General features: G+C 41.7%; 1 protein-coding gene across 12 annotated transcripts in view; it reads right to left on the bottom strand.

Annotated features, from left to right (window-relative positions):
- The window catches only part of LOC110976225 (cGMP-dependent 3',5'-cyclic phosphodiesterase-like), a 131,456-nt gene that overhangs the window by 83,665 nt on the left and 25,815 nt on the right, over window positions 1–21,976 (bottom strand). For 11 of the 12 annotated variants that reach the window (XM_087133854.1, XM_087133850.1, XM_087133852.1 and 8 more), the window contains one exon: window positions 1,721–1,810. In XM_087133854.1, coding sequence (XP_086989980.1) covers window positions 1,721–1,810 — 90 coding nt within the window. Of the gene's footprint in view, window positions 1–1,720; window positions 1,811–13,571; window positions 13,620–21,976 lie in introns of those variants that run through there. The other variant, XM_087133848.1, reaches the window with a different exon arrangement.

Raw genomic sequence — 21,976 nt, 5'->3', positions numbered from 1 at the left:
GGTGAGAAAACCAGTCAGCCCATCACAAAAGCTTTAGTTTTTACAACATTTTGTGTGATAATCAATGTCATTTGAACAAACATTGTAGTTTGCTCAACTCCACATCCTGATATTTTAACACCTGCTCCAATGTTTCCCTGTCCACACAATCTGTTCACAAATTGTGAACTTCGCCACAGTTGAAGCAGTATTTCCACAAATGAAACCCCATCCTTGTCAAAGAATCTGCTCACTGAAAGCACTTATGTCCACTCCACTTATTTGCCTTACGCAAGCTCTGAGATGTGGATTTTATTTCACTTTCAAAAACAGAAAAAAACACACAAGTGGAAAACAGTATTGACGCAACACCACTTCCGTTTGTGACGCAAGACCAGAGCTCTGCTTGCATAAACACTTCTTGATGTCCAAGGGGACGTTACTGACATGGCAAGGACTTGCTTTCAAAATAACCACACAAAAAAATTATTAAAAAAAAAATAATCAAATCAAATCAAATAACACAAAAGAAAGTAGTTTGATCAAAGTACTGTTCATAACAAGCCTGGCCTGAGACTATAAACCACTGATTAGATACATGTAAATGGAACAAGCCTAATTCAAGCATGGAGAGATCAGCGCCGATCTGGTGCACAAAATCCTCAGGGGGAGGGAGCGATTAATATGTTGTAATTGAAATGTCAGCGAGCTTTGATTTCATCATTGAGTGGTCCTCTTTCAGTGTCGCGACATTTGAGACAGATTCCTGGGATGTACGGACGCATACAATTCTGGCTCATGAGCACGCGCGTGCTCTTTTGCGCCCGGTGGACATGGCGGACTGGACACTAACTACAGTAAGCTGCTAACAACAGTAAATGGATTTGACAGCAAACTAACTGTATTTGCAAAAGTCACAGTTTAGTTTGGGAATGTACAAAAGCAACATTTTTTCTCAGCAGGGATTAAGTACATGTACCAAAAAGACCACCACCGACAGGAGACCAAAGCCACTTTTATGTACAAGTAATGCTGCCGGCCTGTCAGTAAGAAATCACCAGTCTCAACATTGTTAAAGTCCTGGGCACAACACTGTTTTCTTACAGTCTTTCATGTGCTGTAGATAAATACCTATAAGCTGCACATAACTGCAAGTTCTTCCCTTGTTCTTTTCAGCAAGTATTTCTTCTCAGAAAAGCTCCTTGTGCACATTCGCTCTATTAAAGTTTTTTCTTTTTTACTTCTACTTCTTATCCAGGGCAAGTACACGTAGTTGGAATGCAGTTGCAAGTTACAAATACCTTTATCGTCCCTGCAGACACAATTGAGCCATTGCTTATTCACACAGGAAGACATTAAAGCACTTGCTAGAAATTCACACATGTACAAATTACATGTCCATGTACATGGCGAGTCAGGTTTGCACAGTGGAACTTGTCTTCCATCTCTGTGACCCGGGTTCAAGTCCCACCTGTTGTGGGTCAGTATGTGGATTGGATTTCTGTCCCTACCTGATCCCATGGGTTCCCCTCCCACCCACTCAAAAACTGAACATTCTTCATTCTCCTACATGTACCTGGTATATCAACAGACCCCACTGGAAATATAAACCGAAAGACGTTCATGTACTGTCCCAGCCATAAAATAAAATAAAATAAATACACATGTATAAGTTTATACAATTGACAGCCAACATTTTGTGTACTGCTGTGAATGAACTCTGAATGGAAGAGCTACTCACTGTGTTTTGTAATGTGATTCCTACGGCATCTCTCACTGCTTCTCTTAACTGGTCCCAGCTTGTGACTCCGCCCAGCCTCAGCAAAATATCCTAATTGGAGAGAGAAAAGGAAGAAACTCAGAGTATAAAACAGAGTAACGGGGAAAGTGTCGATATTGAAATGAAGCTACAATTCCATGGAGATCACACCGAGGTCCTGTACCATGTGCCTGAGAGTAGAGCATGTGTGGTTACCTGACAATTTTTCAACAGACCCCTTGCACTTGGTACTCAGTAACAATTCCTTTGACATGGCAAGGAACCAATGAAAAAAAGGGAAGTGCAACCCCTAAATATTGCTCCTTTCTATGTCAGTGATCACATAAACTGCACACCCATATCTTTTCATCCGCTATGCCGGTACATGATGCAGTTACAGGAGCCAGTCTTTACAGTCCTCCTGTGGTTTCCTGTGATGATTTTATTGCTCAATCTGATCCGGGTCGTGAGTTCCTTAATGAAGCCCTTGGCTGCATCAGTTACAGTTTGGTCGGGATTGTCTCTGCCATCAATAGCTTTTGGGGGGGAATAGGTTATACTCTCAATGATGTATGACTAATTCAGGTAATGCTCTCACTTCAAATCTGACTTGGAGTATGTTACGCCAGGTACAGGCTCAGCATTTGCCACATCAACAGAGAAATGACCTTACGGCGCCTTTACCTGGCACAAGGTGTCAAAATAGCCCAGACAATCACAGACTTGGATTGGGAGGAACTACATGGTGGCGGGTCTAGCCAGGCAGCATATGTAATGCAATTAAAATTGAAGGGGGGTAAAATGTATGTGTGCAGTATTGTACATGTGCACTTGAAATGCACTGGTCACAGAATGATAACTGTCATGACTCTCCTCCGTTTTGGCTGGAAATTAAAGTAGTGCACTATGCCACACATGACACTCTATGAAAAGGAAAACATCAACCACATAACATTCACATTTGCTAATGGTTCTTAATACAGGCGTTTCACAATAGTGCACCTCCAAGAGTATGCAACACGTTGACCAATCACAATGCAAGAAATCTGTTGACCCTTTCCAAACACGCATTGGGTCGACAGATTCCGCACATTGGATGCGCGTTGCAAACTCTTGGAGGCGCACTATGGTGAATTGCCCATATTGGAAAGCCATTAAAGAAATGACCATACACACTGTTACGTGTGTATGTCTGTTTCAAGTGTGTACTGGTATAAGACAGAGATGTTCTTAACTCAACTCCTTCCCCTATTCCTCCACCCAACAGAAAAATTCTACATATCCAACAGAGAAAAATGGCCTGAAAGTTTCCTTGCCCAAAATCCCCATCCAAAGGAAAACACCTCCACAGAGTCTCTTCCATAAGGGATCAGAGAGCACCTCACCCTCCTACACAACTTCAATGATAAAGGCACTGGGAGATTTCCACTGTGCGCAGATAAATTCAGTCGCTTCTTTCCTTTCAGTTTGACATACTCACACAGGACAGGTTTCCCCCTTCACTTCTCCAAATATGATCCCTCCTTTATTCAGGCAATTGGTCAGTGTATTTGCACATGTCTGAACAGCCTATACATGAAAAGTACACAAATATCCCCTCCTGGCCAAGACACACAGCAATGCACTTACAAAATACTTTCCCTGACAAAATACCCTCGAAAGCAATCCATAAATGTGAAGCGCCAAGGCTTCGTGAGCAATCCTCTTCAAAAGAGGCAGCATTGCTGATGCTTGTAGTGGGTGGGAAAACCATACCTTCTCAAATCACCTACCCTATCATCAGGGAAAAAAAAAACCAACCAAACAAACAAATGCCCCCTCTCCTAAAAGAAAAAAAAGGCTAAATATTAATCTAATTGGCTCGGGATTGAGCTGGCACTTTTTTGGAGCGATGTTGACTCAATCAATTGGGGGGGGCATTAGCGTGCAATACTAATCAGTCGGTCGGTACTGTGTGATCTGTCATGAGAGTTTACACCGCTGCTGTCAGCCCAAGGAAGGCCCAAGGAAGGCTGTGGAGCATGCAGGCAAATGACCGCGTCCCAAGGGGTCTTGCAAAAAAAAGTTTCCTCCCTGTCAACAGTTGCAGCCCGAAGCATGCCCGACTTGACTACACTCCTGTGCAGGTGCCCAGATCAATTTGTAATTAATGGATATGGACAAACAAATGTACACGCTTGTGTACAGTACACACTACATCTGTAGGCCCTGGCCGTTTCTCACTGGTACTCCTCTGTTCAAACCCTAAGCACACAACATTGAAAAGTACTTGGTAGTGAAACCATTTAAAATCAACAATGAAAGCATTGTAAAGGCTACACACATGTATCCACCAGTACAGCATACCGATACATGTACTTTCTTCTGCTTAAGATTTATGTAATAATCATAAAAATATTTATAAATTGTATTGTGTGGCCTGGAACATGTGCATACACTGGTAAGAATTACCGGTGTATACAGGATCGACCAGAAACAGAAAGAAAGAGCAAAATATCACAAATGTCCAGTTTTAAAAGTAGAAAGTATGTGGACATATTTAGCAAGCAAGTACTGTTACATGTTACCGTAAAATCTCAAGGTCAGGGAATGCTGACAATTACCAAGTTATCCAAGAGACAGAATCACAATCCTCGGCGAGCATTCGAGCCGTGTGCTCCGGGCTGACTCTACATGTAATTATTGAGACATGTATTCATGCACAGAGTAGCAATTTATTCATTCAAAGCGATCCTTTCATTTGACATAACAATGCACCACAAAGAAACTCGTATCATATCGTGGACATCACCTCAAACGCTGGTTGGGGGGATGGAACACAGACAGACAACACAGACAGAAATTGTAAGTGGTTACACTGGTGCAAAAGAGGAAATGTCTCAGAGTGAAAGCCAAATATCGCTTAGCCTACAGTTGAATTTTCGCAACCAAAAAGCTGCTTACACACATTTGCGATATATGTGCAACAACTGCAGACTGGTTAATGTCAGTCACAAAAGTTTAGACACTGGATGGACCAAATTCAAAATCGGCTGAAGCAGATGGGACGCACAATGTACTGTTTACAACATGGTGAACATTAGATGGAGAAATCAATCACCAATTTAGCCTCCAAAATCCTCCATGCATAGTACTGATAAATTCTAAGTCAAAGAAGCCGACACAACACTGCCAATTGCCAGATTAGGTTACATCAACCACAAATGTGCCCAACAATATTTGTCATCAAATTTATGCAACAGCCATATGTGACCAGCTGTAGAAAAATGGGTACGAAGCCAGATTCAGGTTACGAATTTTTATACACATGTATGGCTGGATTCTGTACATCAAAAGCTACCATTTGATATATGAATTACCCCTGTAGTGTGCTGTGTTCTGGAGAAACCGGTATATAGACATTTGTATATCCCCATTTTCAGATTTATTAAAAGTACTTTTTGAGAAAAAGCTCATAAAGTGTAGCGCCTGGAAACACGGTGTTACAATGTATATGGTGGGATTTCCTACTGAATGATTAATTTTTCATCTTTATTCATCAGTATCCATGTTTGCAGTCACAAATTCTAAAAATAAATATTACAGAAGCTGTTAAAGGAAAAAACACAAAATCACATTTTTAAAGGAAATTTTGCCCTCTCCAAATAGAACAGGCCATTACACGTTCTGGCACTGTACGACTGAAAACCCTTTTTTGCAGAGCAGGTCACATATATAACGCAGCCTTTCAGGTTTCCTGAAAGGCTGACGTCAGAGAGACGCCATGCAGGTAATTGCAGGGGACTCCAGGCTACAGCTTTTGGGTTGTGATAACAATGCGTCAATGTGAGCATACGAAAGAAGGATTAGAAGCCCGAGTCAAGTCCGTAGTCTGACACTGCTCAACTCTCATGGTGGCAAATACTCTGAAAGGGTAACAACATTGCACTAGACACAGAAAAACTCTCCTTACTCCACTCCTTTTCTTGCGTACCCGTGTCATTTGTTGACAAGTTTTTAGTTTAAATCTAATTTTGGGTTTTATGAACATTTCCATAAGTTGGCATGCCCTTTCTCCATCGAGCAACGTATGATGGCATCCTCTACACATACTACAGTAGTTCAATGGCCTACAAAACCTTAAAATTACAGGTGAAACTGTCAAGTTTTTGATTGAGAAGACACAATTTCTACATAAATCCATCACTGTTGCCAGTTTATCCACATACAAAGTATGTGTGTACCGGTAGATCCTGGATGTTGCTCATTTTACTTGTGACCTGCTGTCAAACGAGCAATTTTGGGAGTTGTGACACCTGCCACGTGTCTGGAAGGTTGATAACAGTGGTGAGGTCAATAACGCAAGTGCCACACATGCATCAGTACATGTGCTGCACCCATGGAGCGTGTGATGCCGTAAAACCTAGTGGATGAAAGAACGGTACACCTGAGAAAAATTGGTTAAGGTCTGAAACAGGGGTGCTGTAAAACCGGGGGTTGTTCGCGCGTATGTGTGGGTCTTTTTGCATATTTTACATCATTACATATACATGTACACAAAAGCAGTACACTATTTCTGCATACTGCACATGTATTTGATAATATTTTTACGGGACATACAGCACATGTACAGTGTACACGTATACATGTACACGTTTGTGTGTTACATGTACATGTAGTCTTCATGGAAGCCAAGCACCCCCTCACACATTTACAAAATAAAGATGGAAAGCTTACTTGATTTTGAGCCCACACTGGGAGTTTTCCAGCAGACAGAGGTATCCTCCACACGAAGCGAAGCGAAGCGTAATATTGAAAAAGGCTCCTCAGCAAGCTGTGCTGGAGGTGTGAAATGGCAATTTAACACCCTCCCTAAATACTGCCACTTATAAATGCTTAGTCAACTTCTTACTGAAGCATTACCTTGGTGACCACGAACTGATCGTTGAGGAGGCAGTGGGGATTACTGATGCAGAACGCGCAGGCAATTAACCGCCACAATGGAATTTTAAAGTGGAGGAAGATAAGGCCTTGAGAGGCCAACCTTGACCAGGAGCCAAGTCAATGTTTGCAAAGCATACCCGAACGAAAAAGTGTGGAAGGGGGGTGTGGAAATTGAGGAACAGATACCTGCAAAATTGAACAAGGCTGCAGTCTGAGAGTTTTGTGCACTTGTTGCAGTTGTTGGCCTGTGGTACATTCATCAGGTACATGTACCTGTAGGAAGGCTGACTGCATGCTAAGTCAAGGGTAACAAATTAAGACTAACACCTACAATACATGTACATGTATACATGTATGTCAAAGCGGAGGTAATTGAGAAGATGCCAATGATAAGGGCAGATTTACATGTGGATATCAAAGGTGTCAACTCTGTCTTAGTATTGCAAGTACATATACATCTACGTACCCGTACATGTACCTGTGTACATGCAAGTCATTCTGAAAGCTGAGTTTTACTGTTTGGCCCCATTCTAACCTCATGCAATGTAATGGTTCATTTACAGTACAAAAGTAAACAAACCTTACTTTAAAAAAAAAAAAGGAAAAATTAATTGTTGAAGATGCACAGATGATGCAAGTGCTGACAACAGGGGAAGCGGTGATGAGAAATTTGGTATATATATGTAATGTTAAGATTAATAAGATTATTAAGTAATAAGATACAAGAGATAGAAAGTCAAGCAGTTGTGAGGGTGTGCTATGGATGGAAATAACTTATGTTAGGCAAGGTTGACTCTGAACATGTAGGTCCATTCCCCTAGGAGATGTGGTCTGTGTGCCTCGCTGACCACATGTCAGGGTGCTAAAATCCATGGGCTCTGATGAGGGTACACTGCAAGAGCAGGGAGGAAACTGCCAATGAATGATTCAGGTGTGGCGGGCAAGGTGCCACACTGCCAGGCCGGGGTGTTGATGACTTACAAGCTGGAGGCGACCGGAAGGGATTACCGAAACAGGAAACTGATTGGGAAGTTTGACAAGAGCAGTTTGACAGGATCTGCATGTAGATGCTATTTTCCCGTGGTTACAGAGTGAGCTGATACATGTACAAATGAATGTAATTACAAGATTGAAAGAACTTCTTTGTTTTTTTTTTTCCTTATTGATGGAAAGCTTGATTTTTTCTCCTATCTAGTAAGAAAGTTTGAAGAAAAGGATCATAACTGTATTAAGACCTGCCATTTCGAATTGCATACTATCCCTGCCTTTTACCTCTTTGGTTTCCGTCTAGCTACATGTACGAGATTCAACAGGCCTGATTAAAGAATAAAGTATATAGTAAAGTAAAGTAAAGGTCTATTCCTAGCTTTGCACGTAAACAGCAGAATGCCATACAATTCAAGTTACACAGGCAACATCCTATACCGACTTGTTCCATGTATGCTTACGGGACTTTACCTCTCATGTTTGAATTAGACTAAACAAGACACCTGAACTCTGGAGACACTCTTGATCAATTTCATTATCCAGCAAGGCAAGATGAGACAGTGAGCTGACCATAATGTGGCTCCTGCCACTGGCAGCCTGCAGCCGTGCCCAGCACTGCACTACGTGGTCCGGTCAACAACCCCGCTCCAGATTCCCCAGATCCCACCCCATTCAGTTAAAATTGCTCTGCATCAAGCCTCACCTGTTTTCTCAACTGTCCAATCATGCAGATCAAGCCATCTCCCCCCCCCTCCTTTAAACAGCCCTTTCCGGCGATGCATCTCCCATGGCCTTCAACATGTATCCATATCTTGGCCTTTCCTGTGAGGCAATGTAAGCTGTGGCACCGGTACACCGTACACGTATACAAAAGGACATTATGAATGATTTCTCATGTCAGTAAAAAAAGTTACATGCACATACAGTGTAGTACATGTAAATGTATCAGTACTTAAGCACTGAACAGCCAATCTACTGCCATCATTACATCTGAATGGTGAATGAGTTAACCTGTACAATGCAGAGGCGTACAGAGCAACAGGAGGTACATGTACATGTACATGTGCATGTGCATGTACACGTTAGCTGATTCAACTAACCACCACTGCTACCAAGACTTCTACAGAGAATAGCCCTTGTTCAGAACAGGGCCAATATGTGTTATGGTATTACATGTACCTGATTGAGAATGTGCTGCAGCGAGCTTCTGTACTTACATGTAATAACATGTACTTTGGGGCTACAAAATTAGGCAGTAAATGACCTTTCAAAATTGGTCTTGTTCGAGAGGAAAAAATTGAAAAAGAAAAGAAACAGTAAAGGGGAAAGAGTACTATCTAAGGCTTGAATGAAGAAAACCCACTAACCCTTTTCCTGGGCGGGAGAAAGAAAACCTTGAAGGCTTCGTGTTACAAGAACAAATGACTGGGTGAAACAAAAAGATTCACATCCAAATTACACGTAACTGGAGCATGAGATTTGTAATATTGGGCCCAAGCCAAACAGCTTTAATTTAATGACAGTCCATGTTTACAAAAGAAAAACCCATAAGATAGTATCACTAACAAGTGAGTACCAAGTGGATGGATGGATCCTGTTTAAACCAATCACTATTGACGTTCCAATAAGGGTGTCATTTATTAAGTCAGATTCACAGCCACAGGCCTCCTCCATTGCCTCCCTTTAGCCCATGATACGGATATTTGAAATATTTGCTTCAAAGGGAGCGCTTCAGCAAAGTTGTTGGGCTTACTTCGGAGCTGGCGGCAAATCCGAATAATATCATTCCTTTATCTCCCTGCCAGCTAAGGCCAGCAATATAAAAGCAATCTCGGCAACTCATGCACAATAAATTTCCTGACGTGTTCCATTCACTAAAAGCCAGATTTCCCCCCACCTTCTCTGCTTGCCAAAGGGACATCAAACCGTCAATAAAGACGTCAGTCGTGGAAGACAATATCCCCGCCCCGAACTCCAAGTGGTGAAATTAATTTAGCCTGCAGGTACCTGTGGACTATAAACAGTAGCATTTTGGGTACTGGTTTCATGTGTATGATACGAGTGCTGACAGCTGATTGGATAATGACTTAACTACCTTCAGCGGAGAGTTTGCAAGATCCTGAACTCCAACCTGGCAGTGCCCAGTGTGCCACAAAGGTAAAAACACATGGGTAATTTCAGAGAGGACTTGTCTAAGTTGACTACTGTGACCTCAAAGGGCTGGATTACTCTTAAGGTCCTGGTTAAACAACTTAGCTTTCCTCGAGGTTGCACGTTTTATATAGAAGTGCATACACAGAAGTGGACAGAATGGACAACAGAAAGGATCATTTTACATGATGCGGGTGGTGGACGGGGTCTGGTGACGGGACACTCGTAGGAAGATGGCTGCAAATACTTTCCTTGGGGGGAAAAAATTGAGTAAACATATGCAAGGGTCAATGCCCTCAGAAAAGCACATCAGCTGTATCAAATTGGTGAAAAAAAATGCCAGAGGCTATTTCCCAAACATCATGAACACAAGCGAACTTGACAAAGACATGTACCGTACATGTATATACATACACACCTACATGTACAATGTAGTAATCAAACTTTTTCCAGGTAAAGGAAGCATTCACATCTTCACTTATATGTAACTCTGCCGACAGTTCTCGACACAGTTCCCTGCAAACTAACAGTTGATTCCATTTGGTGATCGTGTCTACATTTATCAAGCACTCTCTTTATTTCACTGAATCCATAAACTTCTGACCTCTACTGTTGCCAAGGAATCACTTAGAACTTGTGCTGAGCAGCATGAATTCGGAGTACATACATGTACCAATTGGTACTTTCAGAGTAATGCGTGACACCAATACAGCAAATTATCACTACGCATGTATGGTATGACACTTCATAGCACAGTACATGTACAGTACATACAGTGCAGTGTATGTGTAAACTACGCATACATGTATCTCTACAGTTACAAAGCTAACATCACAGCCTAAGTCTAGTTTTACTGACACCATTCTACAGTCAACTGACAATCCGAAGGGGACCGTTCAGCTGATATCATCCTCAAGCAACCGATGACATATGATCCACATTCCGACCACATATTCACACAGCATCCTTACTGCGTCTCACAGGAAATGGCACTGGCAGCACAGCAGGGCAACATATCGTGTACTGGGGGTGGGGAAGGGAGGGGAGGTGGAAGGGGTAGATCGATTGCCACTGGGGCTTGGAGATGCCTCTGGGATCAATGACAGGTCAGTGGGACCAGGGACTGTGAAGCCGGGTGAGATGACATGATGTGCGTGAACACTCGCTGAGGACTACACAGTGGTTTAAGACCCAGACATTCGGTCTGATTTATATTTTTCAATTTTTAACAAAAGCCTCTTCACTGGAGTCCAAAAATCCAGTTTTAAGTGTACAAAACTTTATTTTGAAATTTCATGCTCTGTTTCTGAGATATAACAGTTTTAATGTATAAGCTAACACGAGTAGAAAATAAAAAAGATTCACATTTTGTTTCAATGGTTCTAAATGGTGTAGAGTATGATGTGGGTCGATTCTTGAATGATACAGTAACATGACATTGAAAAAAAGTCAACTAAAATAGCACAAAATACATCTGTTTAAAAATATTTACAGTAACACATTTTGAAGAGTACCTTCTAGCACCCATGGTAAAATGCCATAAATTTGTCACATATCAAGAGAGTAAATATGCCTTGTCAAGGTAAAATTGTAGTAAATTTGCAAAAATGCCCCTGACACCCATACAAGATGAAATTTTGATCGATGTTTTCACTAAATATATTGTTAATCGCAAGCGAACAAGTGCCCTCTGTTAACATGAATAGTCCACACAATTCAACGACATGTGCCGTACATTTTTCTCTCCGATCCCGCAAGGTTTATGTCATCGCATTGTAAAATAAAGTGTCAGAGCCAGTTACATTTTTGACGAAGTGAAATCTGAGTTGTGCTTTACTTTCCCAATTGCGATGAAATAAGGATAATTTGCCCCTGACTGCATGGAATGTTGGATGTATTGCCAAAATAAAAATACTAACGAACAAAGTTTGATTTTTTTTATAAACTTGACCGGAATGGAGCACAGTATTTGACCAGAGAAAAAAAAGTAAACACTTATCTTTAACCAACCAGACGTACTTTCTCAGGGGAAGGCCAGATACACCGGTACTTGCAACTTTGACTGATTTTTGTCCAGTCAAAAAAAAAAAAGGTCACTCAGCTGTCATTGTGATGTAGAGCAGACAATTAATGGCTTTATCATAACTCAGTAGAGACCTTTATTTCCCAGAACTTTTCCCACCTAAAACCAACCCACATATAGCCATCCGACTCCTTGAAAAAAACCTCAACTTGCAAAGCTACATATTTCATATTTTTCCGTCTTCAATGGCCAGGAAGATGGAACTCTCTAACGATCTGGAATAAATACGTAAACACAGGATGGATCGCGCACAAGGGGCCAGACTGTTATCGTTGCTGGAGAAATTATAGCAGACTACAACCTAAAGGGAAAGTTTACCGAACTGTACATTTCCAAGCAACTAAAAGCACTGCGGGAGAAATGTATTAAACCCAACAAGTCACTGCCCCCCTTAGCATTCAACAAATTTTCTTTGATGAACTATTTCTAATTTTGAAAATCAGCCGTCTCCAAATCAAATGACACATCATCAATTACGGTTGCAGAGGCTTGTCCAAAAAGGATGAAGCTGATGTTTGCACTCGCCCGAGAGTTAATCCCCTAGACGAAGTGGAACCCGGCGAATGGACACGATATTAGATGAGTTGCGAGTAGAAGCAGGGGAAAATGGAGTTTGCCAAACTCAGTTACTCGGTTTTATATGACATAAAAAGAAAAAAACTAATGATGTTGGCAAAAGGCAATTTGCAGATGCGCCGTTTAATTACTTCCTTTGATAAAGCAAAAATAACTCCAGCAGGTATTTCATTCATTTCATGAAGACGTAATTAGAAAACTGTAAGCTCAACCATTTATTTCAGAATTTATTTGACTGGCTTTCAAATTGGGGTACGCAACCAACATACATTAAACAAAAAGCACCCATAAAACATGCTTTTGCAAATTGCTGAAACCTTCAATTAATCTTTATTTAACCCCAAATCAACAACAAAGAGAGTTTTAATACCGCACCGGTACAGCAGAACGAACAGTGCAAACCTTTATGCAAACATAGCCGAAGAGGGCGCTATGCATAAGAAGCGCCCTCTTTCAGATTTTGCTCCCGTTTTTGACCATTTCGATGAATTTTGCGGTTTAGATCTTTTTCAACCTAGCTGTCTGTCTTTGGAGATGATGTTTAAACATGTTTGATGTAGTTTTAGGAATTCGGACCCTTTATTGTCCTGATATCTGCTGATGTCTGGGTAAAATATGGTTTTAAACCACTCAGTGCACTGGGGAGGGAGGGGTGACATTGAACAAAAGGGCCGGAGGCGTGGGAGAAGCAGAGAACGATAACCAAATGATGGATCAATGAATGGTCTCACATATAAGTTGTTTCAAGTGGTCAAACATGACCTACATAAACTTCAAGATATTCAGATGTACACATAGACTCTACAAGTGCACATGGACACGTGTCGGGTATACATTCATGTAATAAAGCCATGCATTAAAATTTATCAAGAAGATCCCAACAAAAGTTACCATCAAACACCGTCAAAAGGAATCCTTTGTAAAACAGTTTGTGTATGTGTATACAAGCCACAATTCTTCCCACATCCACTGCCACATTAAGTATACCTACAGTGTAGATGTTCAGTTAGGTAATACAGAGCAAGCCTTGAATTCAAGCGTTTAACCTTCGTTCCCACCATCCAACCTCCCTTGGCTCCTGAAAAAGGAGGGAGTGGGTGGCTCAATGCTTACCTCAGTTACTTGACTCACTGAAGGGAGTGGCATCTTAAGAACCGGGTAGCACAAAACACAACTAAGAGAATCTGGTTTTTGATCCTGAACTTACATGTAAGCTTGGTCGACTGCTCCAGAAGGTTCAATGCTTTGACTCCACGTCAACACACGCGACACTATTAGGATTATTTGTGTTAGACAGGGTGAAAGGTGGGTCTGCTATGTTAGATGGGGTACCAGGTGTATGATAAGTACATGTACATGTAGTGTAATTACTTGCAAGTAAGTACATGCAGTGTAATCCTCAGGGTCAGGCCGTGACTGGTAGGTGAAACAATTTACTCTGAACTTACGCTCTTGTTTATCTGTGTAACCCACAGCAATGGTCCACTGAATGCCTACCTTGGGGAATTGATGAGGTGTAATATTTAGGGTCGAAAGCCCACGTCAGAGACCCAGACAGTGGGAGGGGGGGGGGAGAAACTGGGAATCAGGGGTGGAGGGAATTCAATGTCATTTACTTCGAACAGGTGTTGAGCACCTTAAGGAATGACATACATGTACATGGGTGTCATGGAAGTTCAATCCAATGTGGGGGGCAGGAGATGGCATGCTTTTAAACAAAATTGCCCCTTGGGGGGAATCACTGTCTGGGCAGAATGGTTTATGTTTGGCTCAGGATGCCCTGAGCAGGTGCGACTGATTTAAATTGGAATTTACAGCCCAGATTAAACAATGCCCAACAAATTGTCTCTCCTATGGTGAGGGAGGAGTACTTCAAGTAAAGGACGGGTCTTTTTATTTCATTTCGCACAAACCTAATATCCATACATTCAACTAATTCCGATCATTTCTGCATCTGCAGTTAGAAAATTTATATTGAATAAACGCAATTAGGCTTATACTGACCCTTTGTTGGAGTGGGGACCCAGGGTTTGTCTTTTTTTTTTATTGCAAAATTTTATCTAGGCAGTGACACGTGATTTCAATTACTTTACTGTGAATCTCCTTTTTATAGTGCTTGCTGTGTTTTATAGCTGCTTCCTGGCTGGGCTGAGAAACGGTGAGAACAAACACGTCCACGCCAAAATTCAATTAACAGCCCCATCCTAAAGTGGCCCATTATGACATTTCCAAGCACAGTGGTCACTTGGCAAGCCATGGCTTTTCGGGTAGCATTTCCCCTCAGGCTAGTGGCAGGACAGATTAGGAAGGAAGGCATAGGAGGGATAAACAGCAAGATGACTGAAGAGTAGAAGCCTGAAGGAAGCCTCATTCGCATATCACTTGTGATGCTGTCAGCTCTCTGATTTGAAGACCAGAATAACGAGACAAGATGATGTTAATGGCTTCCCAACTGTCATTCTGCATATATGTACTTGTATATATGGAGGCGTGTGACCTAGTGGTTAGGGTTTGTATGTAGCTTCTGATCATAGGGTCGGGGGTTCAAATCCAGCTGGTGGCAACACGTTCCGATCTTGGGCAAGTCACTAAAGTTACACCTATGTGCCCCTCTCCACCCAAGAGTAAATTAATACCTGTGAGGGAAGATATGGTTATGTTTAGCTGTTTGCACCTGACATGTAGCAGCATCAGCTAGTATATTCCCCAGTGAGCTGAGATGATTTCTGGAATGTTTAATTGTGATCCCTCTGTGCAGGGATAATAATAAAAAGTGCATTGAGATCTCTGTCAGTTACTAAATATGCTATAAGAACAGGCATTATAATCATGTCAATCAGTGACATTCTGGACTGCTGACAGCTTGATCAATTCAGGAGGCAAGAGCATCATCTTCATGTTCTGGGTAACATCTACAAAAATGACAACTTGTCAAAGATTTTAAAATAAAATCTTCCAAAAGATTTATGTACATGCACATATGAGTGTTGTTTTCAAAAAAGCAAATTATACAAAAGGCCTTAGATTAGTACATAAGTATGAATATGTTACATGTACTTTCAGCACAAATTCCACATAATTGTTTTTATTTGCTGGTATTGGTTTTTTTTTTAATTTTCTAAACACTGAAAGCTAAACTGTAAGCTTGTTAGATTGTTTGTCTCCCAATTACCAGGTGTATGCACATTTACTTCTAATAGAGCGCCATATGTGAAGAAGTTGCTGGTATTAATTGCAAGCATTGTATCTTATCACAATACACTTAAGTCCTCATTAAAATTCTACTGCTCGGGGTATCTGAGCTGGGCAAGTTTCAGTTTCGCAAATCGGGTGGCGCAAATAGGGCCGCGGATTTCGAGTGCTGGATCTATTTCAAAAGCTAAGGCTTTCAAGACTACCCGGCCTGAAGCGACAAAAAGAATGAACCCAAAAAAAATTGCTCAGCAACTTCTGCTGGAGAGTGAGTGGGACATCAATATGTGCACGAGGGCACGTTTATTTACTTGAATGCGAGACACTGACACTCTGTCCCACAGAAGGAACGATTCAACTCGTACCTTTGATATTAGAAATGACAGGAATATCCTCAAAAACCAGGGGCTGGGATTTTAATAATGGCAATCTGTTCAAGATTGATCATGTATACCTGAATATGTACAGTACCATAGGTTACGCACCGGCAATCCAAAATATAATTTCATGACATGCCAAGGGGCCTTTTTATCAATACTTTTCTGGAAGTACGTACATGTAGGCCTACAGGTAAATTCCTCTCTCCTTTATAAATTGAACAACCAAAAGACCCAGAGTATATGTACGGTACTTCCTCTAATAGGCATGCTATTGGAGCACCTATGAGTACGTACATGTACTAGTACTTACAACTGTAGCTTCTTACTCTAATAAAAACAGATGATGTGTCATGTTAGCGAGTGCACGACTCATCCAGTAAATATTGATCAAAGGTTTCAAGCAGCCAGTCTCCAAACTCCACCCCAGAAAAGTCAGGGCCCTGATGCGGTGACACGCATTAGTACAGCCTCAACAGCAAAAAAAAAAAAAAAAAAAACATTTGACGTGATTGCCAGGCAGATCTTGTGTTTCTTCGATACCCCAATAAAAACACAGAGGCTCTACAGGGGCAAGTGTGTGAGGGTAATAAGGGAAAATCAAACACTGCTGGCTGAACCTTTGGGACAAGGGAGACTGGACTGTTTTTTAACAAACGAGAACACACACAGACACTGTAAATTCTGCTACTGATGCAATAACTTGCTGGTGAGATAGTTGAACAGTTGAACTTAACTATATATCTAGATGGACATTTACTTGAGAGGTGACTTTTTTCCCTAAAGATGTGCAAGTTTTTTATTCAATCAAAAAAATCCATTACTGCACGTCATGATGGCAACTTCTCAGTATACATGTCACTCTACATAAATACCATAACGGCCAAATTTACGGTTAAAATCTGATGCACTATAGATGTACCGGTACCTGTAACTTCACACCAGAAACTAACCACTGTACACATTTGTGCTGGGTAGGCCTACATGTACATGTACTAGTCTTGAGTTTAGTATACATGTGTGCAGATACTTGGCCAACTGAAAACTTAGTCACCATACTCCTTGAGCAAATGCATCCCGTCATCAGTTGAAAAGAGCCATGTTAAAGGGGGGTGTTCATTTCATTGGAAGCAATGCGGCTGCAACGCACGCACTTCATATTGGTTAATAATGAACCAGCGAAGTGCAATTCCCTTCCACATGTAAGAAGCCTCCGCTGCTAGGAAAATTGCGCCCTCTCTTGATCTCCCTCAGGCCTATGGAGTGAAAAACTGAAGGACTAAGTGGCTTTAGAGATACTTACATATACATGTACACGTACTATTCGTATACATGGACCCTCCCCAATCACTTATACCCTGTTTTTAGTACATCCATGTACATACAAGTGCATGTACACGTACATGTACATGTGTATGGATACAAATTCTGCACAAATGGCTTGTTCTGGCACGGTATACACACACTTATGAAAGCTAATGGCAATAACACGTACATGTAGCAGTGAGGATAAACAGGAAGCACAGCTTTCATATGTCATTAGAAATGGGGAAGGTGGAATTGGTTCAAGCTGCAAAGTCAGCTCCACTCCTACTTGTTTTCTTGCCAGCCCTACACGGATTCCCCAGCGCTGCTGCTGAGGCCCCAGCCTGTCTTCCCTCCCACGACAAGGGAGGGGGGGCATAAAATAATCCGGCCAGCCATGAGCAGCCTGACGATGCACCTGCACCGGCGCAATGCCACCCGAAATACAAGGATGTTGGCATTTTACTTTCCGGTTGTCGGCTGCCCGGCCGCAGAGCAACCGACTCACCATAGTGTTGCCCTACAGATGCGGGCAGGTGGTTCAACACGGAGATGGGAGCCAAAAACCAGAGGGAAAACATGATCGGCTGACACAAAGACAAACAGAAGTACAGCTAATCCTAAAAGAATCCCCACCTGCAGACCTCCATACAAAAAAAAATGTTTGTTTTTTTCTCCTAGGGATGTCACAGCAGTTTTCTTTTACAATGAACTACACGAATATACACATGTTTGTTGTTAATAATTTTTGGCAGCAAATACTGTAGGTTTACCATTATCCAGAAAAAGACCACAGGGCAAAACCTCTTATGTAATGCAACTGGGTAGCATGCGACCGGTACATGTGGGTACCAGTATATTGTTTTGAATATGTACATGTAGTGATGTGACAGAGGTTTGCCATATGAAGCACTAGATGCAAAATGTCTTTTGTGAAGTTCATAAGATCCTGGCGAGAAAACAGTGGATTCAATGACAGCCATGAACTGGGCACGTCAAGCATTGAAAAGCTGATCCGACAGGACAAATACTTGAAACTCTGAACATGCTTGTTGCGGGTAATGTTAACCGGTCATTTCATATCAGTGACACCTCGACCCGCTCAGCAGGAATGCTGCTAATCAGGTTTTGTTCCATAAAATATGCATGCCATCCCTTCACAACAACACTTAACTACTTTTTCCACACTGTGAATGTTGGGATCCACATGATAAGACCTGGGCAAGGTGTGCGATTATGATCCAATCCAGGGGAAACCTTGGCTCCAGTCAATGAGGCGAGACATCGTTAAGCTCCACTAGTGGCTATTGATTGGTGGCAGAGAGAAGCATCCATCCATTAGTGGCTAATAGCCTCAAAAGAGGCTCAATGTAGGCAATATATGGCACGCATGTCAAGGAGAAGCTGCCACGGGAATTGTTGAGCAATTTCCTGTGTAAGAATACTGGTCAACAGGTTCCCTCAGTTTCTTTTTCTCCGTACTTTAAACAAGGAACTGGGAAGAAAACTCAAGTCTTCTACATCGTGTATTTGGTTTCTCAAGCTTTTTACCATATTTATCAATATTATTGCCATTTTAGGGCAAAGAGGTGCAGAGCAATATTGAAAGAAAAATATAAAGTAGCTTCTCATCCCCACCTGCTTTTTTTGTTCCTACCTGCTTTTTTATTTTATTTATATTTTGACTGATTGTTGTGAAATTCACAACATATTTTGATGTTTTGTTTCAACCAGCACTTGTGGCTACAAAGGCAAGTTGAAAAATCTGTCCGATGGGATTTAAAGCTCTTTTTCTTCAAATAAAAGGCATCATAAGCAACAGAGTTCAGAGATCAAACCTCCATCAAACCAAATAAAGAAATGATAAACCAGCCACCTTCTCCCTCCCCCCCCCAAAAAAACCAGACGAAACACTGTCGGTCATATCCTAGTCGTGAGATGGTACAGTGTACTTCAGAAACATTATCCTAGATGTTCAGAGAGGCATTGAAACAAAGAATGAGTTATGAGTTCAACATTGGCTGGTGTTTATATTACGATAGATACCAGTATTTGCATTTCAATATTGTGTTCGACTTTTCAACACACTGGCGAGTAACATAAACATTGTTGAAGTACTGTATGTTGTCGTGTGTCCTGCTGATCTGATCAATGTACTTTCAGATACAGGTCTTTGCACACTTTGTAAGTACGAGTACTTTTCAGTAAGATGTACCATACCAGTACATATGCACCACACATCTGTTCATAAATTCTGCAGATGTTTTGTACATACAGACATGCTGAAAATGTTAAACAAAGCATGTTTGTTCCAAGGTTGCTAAAAAAAAAGAATGTTGACATCTGGTGAGTTAGCACAAATAAATTTATATTGTAATAGTTAAAGCGCATGGGCAAATATCCAGTCAACAGAAAGAACTCGGTGAAAAACCACAATCTCAATTCTGAGGCATGTGAACTACAAAAGAAAAAAAAAGACTTCGACACACATGTACGCACCTTCAGTTTGGAATTTCAGGGCTGTATTTGCAGCTCTAAAATTAGAAAACAGAGACTGCGATTCCATCTGTGAGTCTGAAATGCACTGACATTGTTAGGATGCTCAGTGTGCACAGGCCCTGCAAGGCGCTGTAAAATCCTCCTCATTTTTACTGCAGTCTGAGCACAGTGGGAGGGGCAGGGGAGGGGAGACCGCTTGGTGTTTCCTGATCACAGGGGCCTGGTCAGATTGGCTATTTCTCAACAGAACTGCTGTGCCAAAGCGAGTCGGGTCCACATGGCAAACCATAAATGGCTGGTTGGTAACAACCAGAGGAAAAAAAAATGTTAAGGTTAGCCGGTCTGGATGGACGATTCTCACAGCACCTCTTGGGTTTTAGTGCTTACTCTAATGTTTGAGCCTCCTTCCCCCCTGGGCTGTGAATACTAAACACCCCATTAAGATCTCGTTACTGCTCGTTAAGGTTCTCCACGCTTTGGGCTGGGAGTTTCGGGTGGCTTTGGTGACAGACGCCCACGAGCGGTGGTGACGTAGTATGCAGTTATTTGTATCAGATGGTTGTGTGTTCAGGATGATGACAGTTCTTGTCTTCAATTCTAGCACTTTCGATTTGTTCCTCGCTTTGTCGGCATGTTTGTCAGCATATACAAGAGAGTAAAGATACACAAGGATGGAGTGTATACAAAGGATTCCAACTTCAATCAGTTCCCCAGAAATATCTAAAATGGCATTAACAAATAAAGAAAAACAAAATATATGAAGTATCAACCTCTGTAACCTACATTTGTCATAATTGGAAATAAAATTGTTGTTTGGTTCGTTTTTTTCAAATGCATGCTCATGCTCCACAGAATATTTCTTGTGACAGGCCATCTCATACCAAGTGGAATCTTCAGGTACATGTATCTACAGTACAGGTACATGTACACTGTACTTGATTCTTTGGCAGAGCATCGCAGGCCAAGAAGTAGGAGACATGCAAGATTGGATACTGTGTGGTCATTCATTTTTCAGAATAAGGGTTTACAGCAACAACCCAACGGATCACCGCGGTGATTGTCCTAAGACGTGACACACAGATGCAACTGCTTCTCCATTCCAAAGAGGAAAACCGGGTTATTTGGGTAGGCAGATACACGAACATGTAGTCGTTGAGTTGTTTATAACATACATGTACCTACTATTACCATAACCCGTCACATCAGAGTGGTTAAAAAAATTTCTTTTGAAATACATTTAGCAGTTTGGTCATCAGCTTGGGTAATAATTACAAACAGTTCCATTCCTGCTTACTGCCAAAAGCACTGAATAAACATACACATTTTCTCAATGAAAAACTAGAGTTTTTAATCATTTACTATGAAAAAACGTACATTTAAATGTATTCTATACATGTACATGTCACTTGCTAAGTGGCAGTTTTTGCTACTTTTTGCATTGCAGCGGAAAAAAATTATCGGTGGCCGGGCAGGAATGAAGTCAATACTGCCTCCCCACTGGGCAGAAAGACTCCTGCCAGCATCCTTAGAACAAATCTTAGTGCTGCAAAATTCCAGAACAGAGTGTAAAGGACGATAAATATGCTGGAGGCTTACATGTACATCTACGTGACAGGCAATATTTGAACTGCACTGGAGCCCCCATAGGCGCATATATGCACATTTATCATGCCCCCCCCCCCCCGAAATGAAAAAAGTAAAAACTCACAAGTACGTGTCCGTGCTCATATTATCTGAGGTATTCCAAAGACTGCCAGCAGAGATCAATTCACCAAAGCCTGTACTTCGATCCTACGGTGTTAGGAAAATGCGCACTTTGGGACCGCCATCCATTTACGGGAAGACCTCAACAGGGCTAGGTGAGGCTAAACGCTGCCCACTCCGTGTGTGCTCACTCTGTAAGATTTGCATCAAACGGACAACATTGTCCCCGCCAGAAATCGATGGCCACTCGTCTCAGCTCTGCATACATGTGATCAACATCAGAGGGGGATCTAGTTTCTTATCCCGCCAGAGTGCAGAGGTGGGGTTGAATGCGACACAGTTTTACAGAACCTGGGTAACCTGAGCCGGCAGGCTTTTGAAGGAGTCACTATGCGCACAGGATGCACTTCTTTTCTCTCACTTGAAGAGCGACCTTTTGAC

Source organism: Acanthaster planci, linkage group LG02, assembly GCF_054643075.1.
Source record: "Acanthaster planci isolate LZ-2023a linkage group LG02, COTS_SCS, whole genome shotgun sequence".
Classification (NCBI taxonomy): Eukaryota; Metazoa; Echinodermata; class Asteroidea; order Valvatida; family Acanthasteridae; genus Acanthaster; species Acanthaster planci.
The sequence above is the reverse complement of the archived record's forward strand: the minus strand, read 5'-3'. Positions and strand labels throughout refer to the sequence as shown.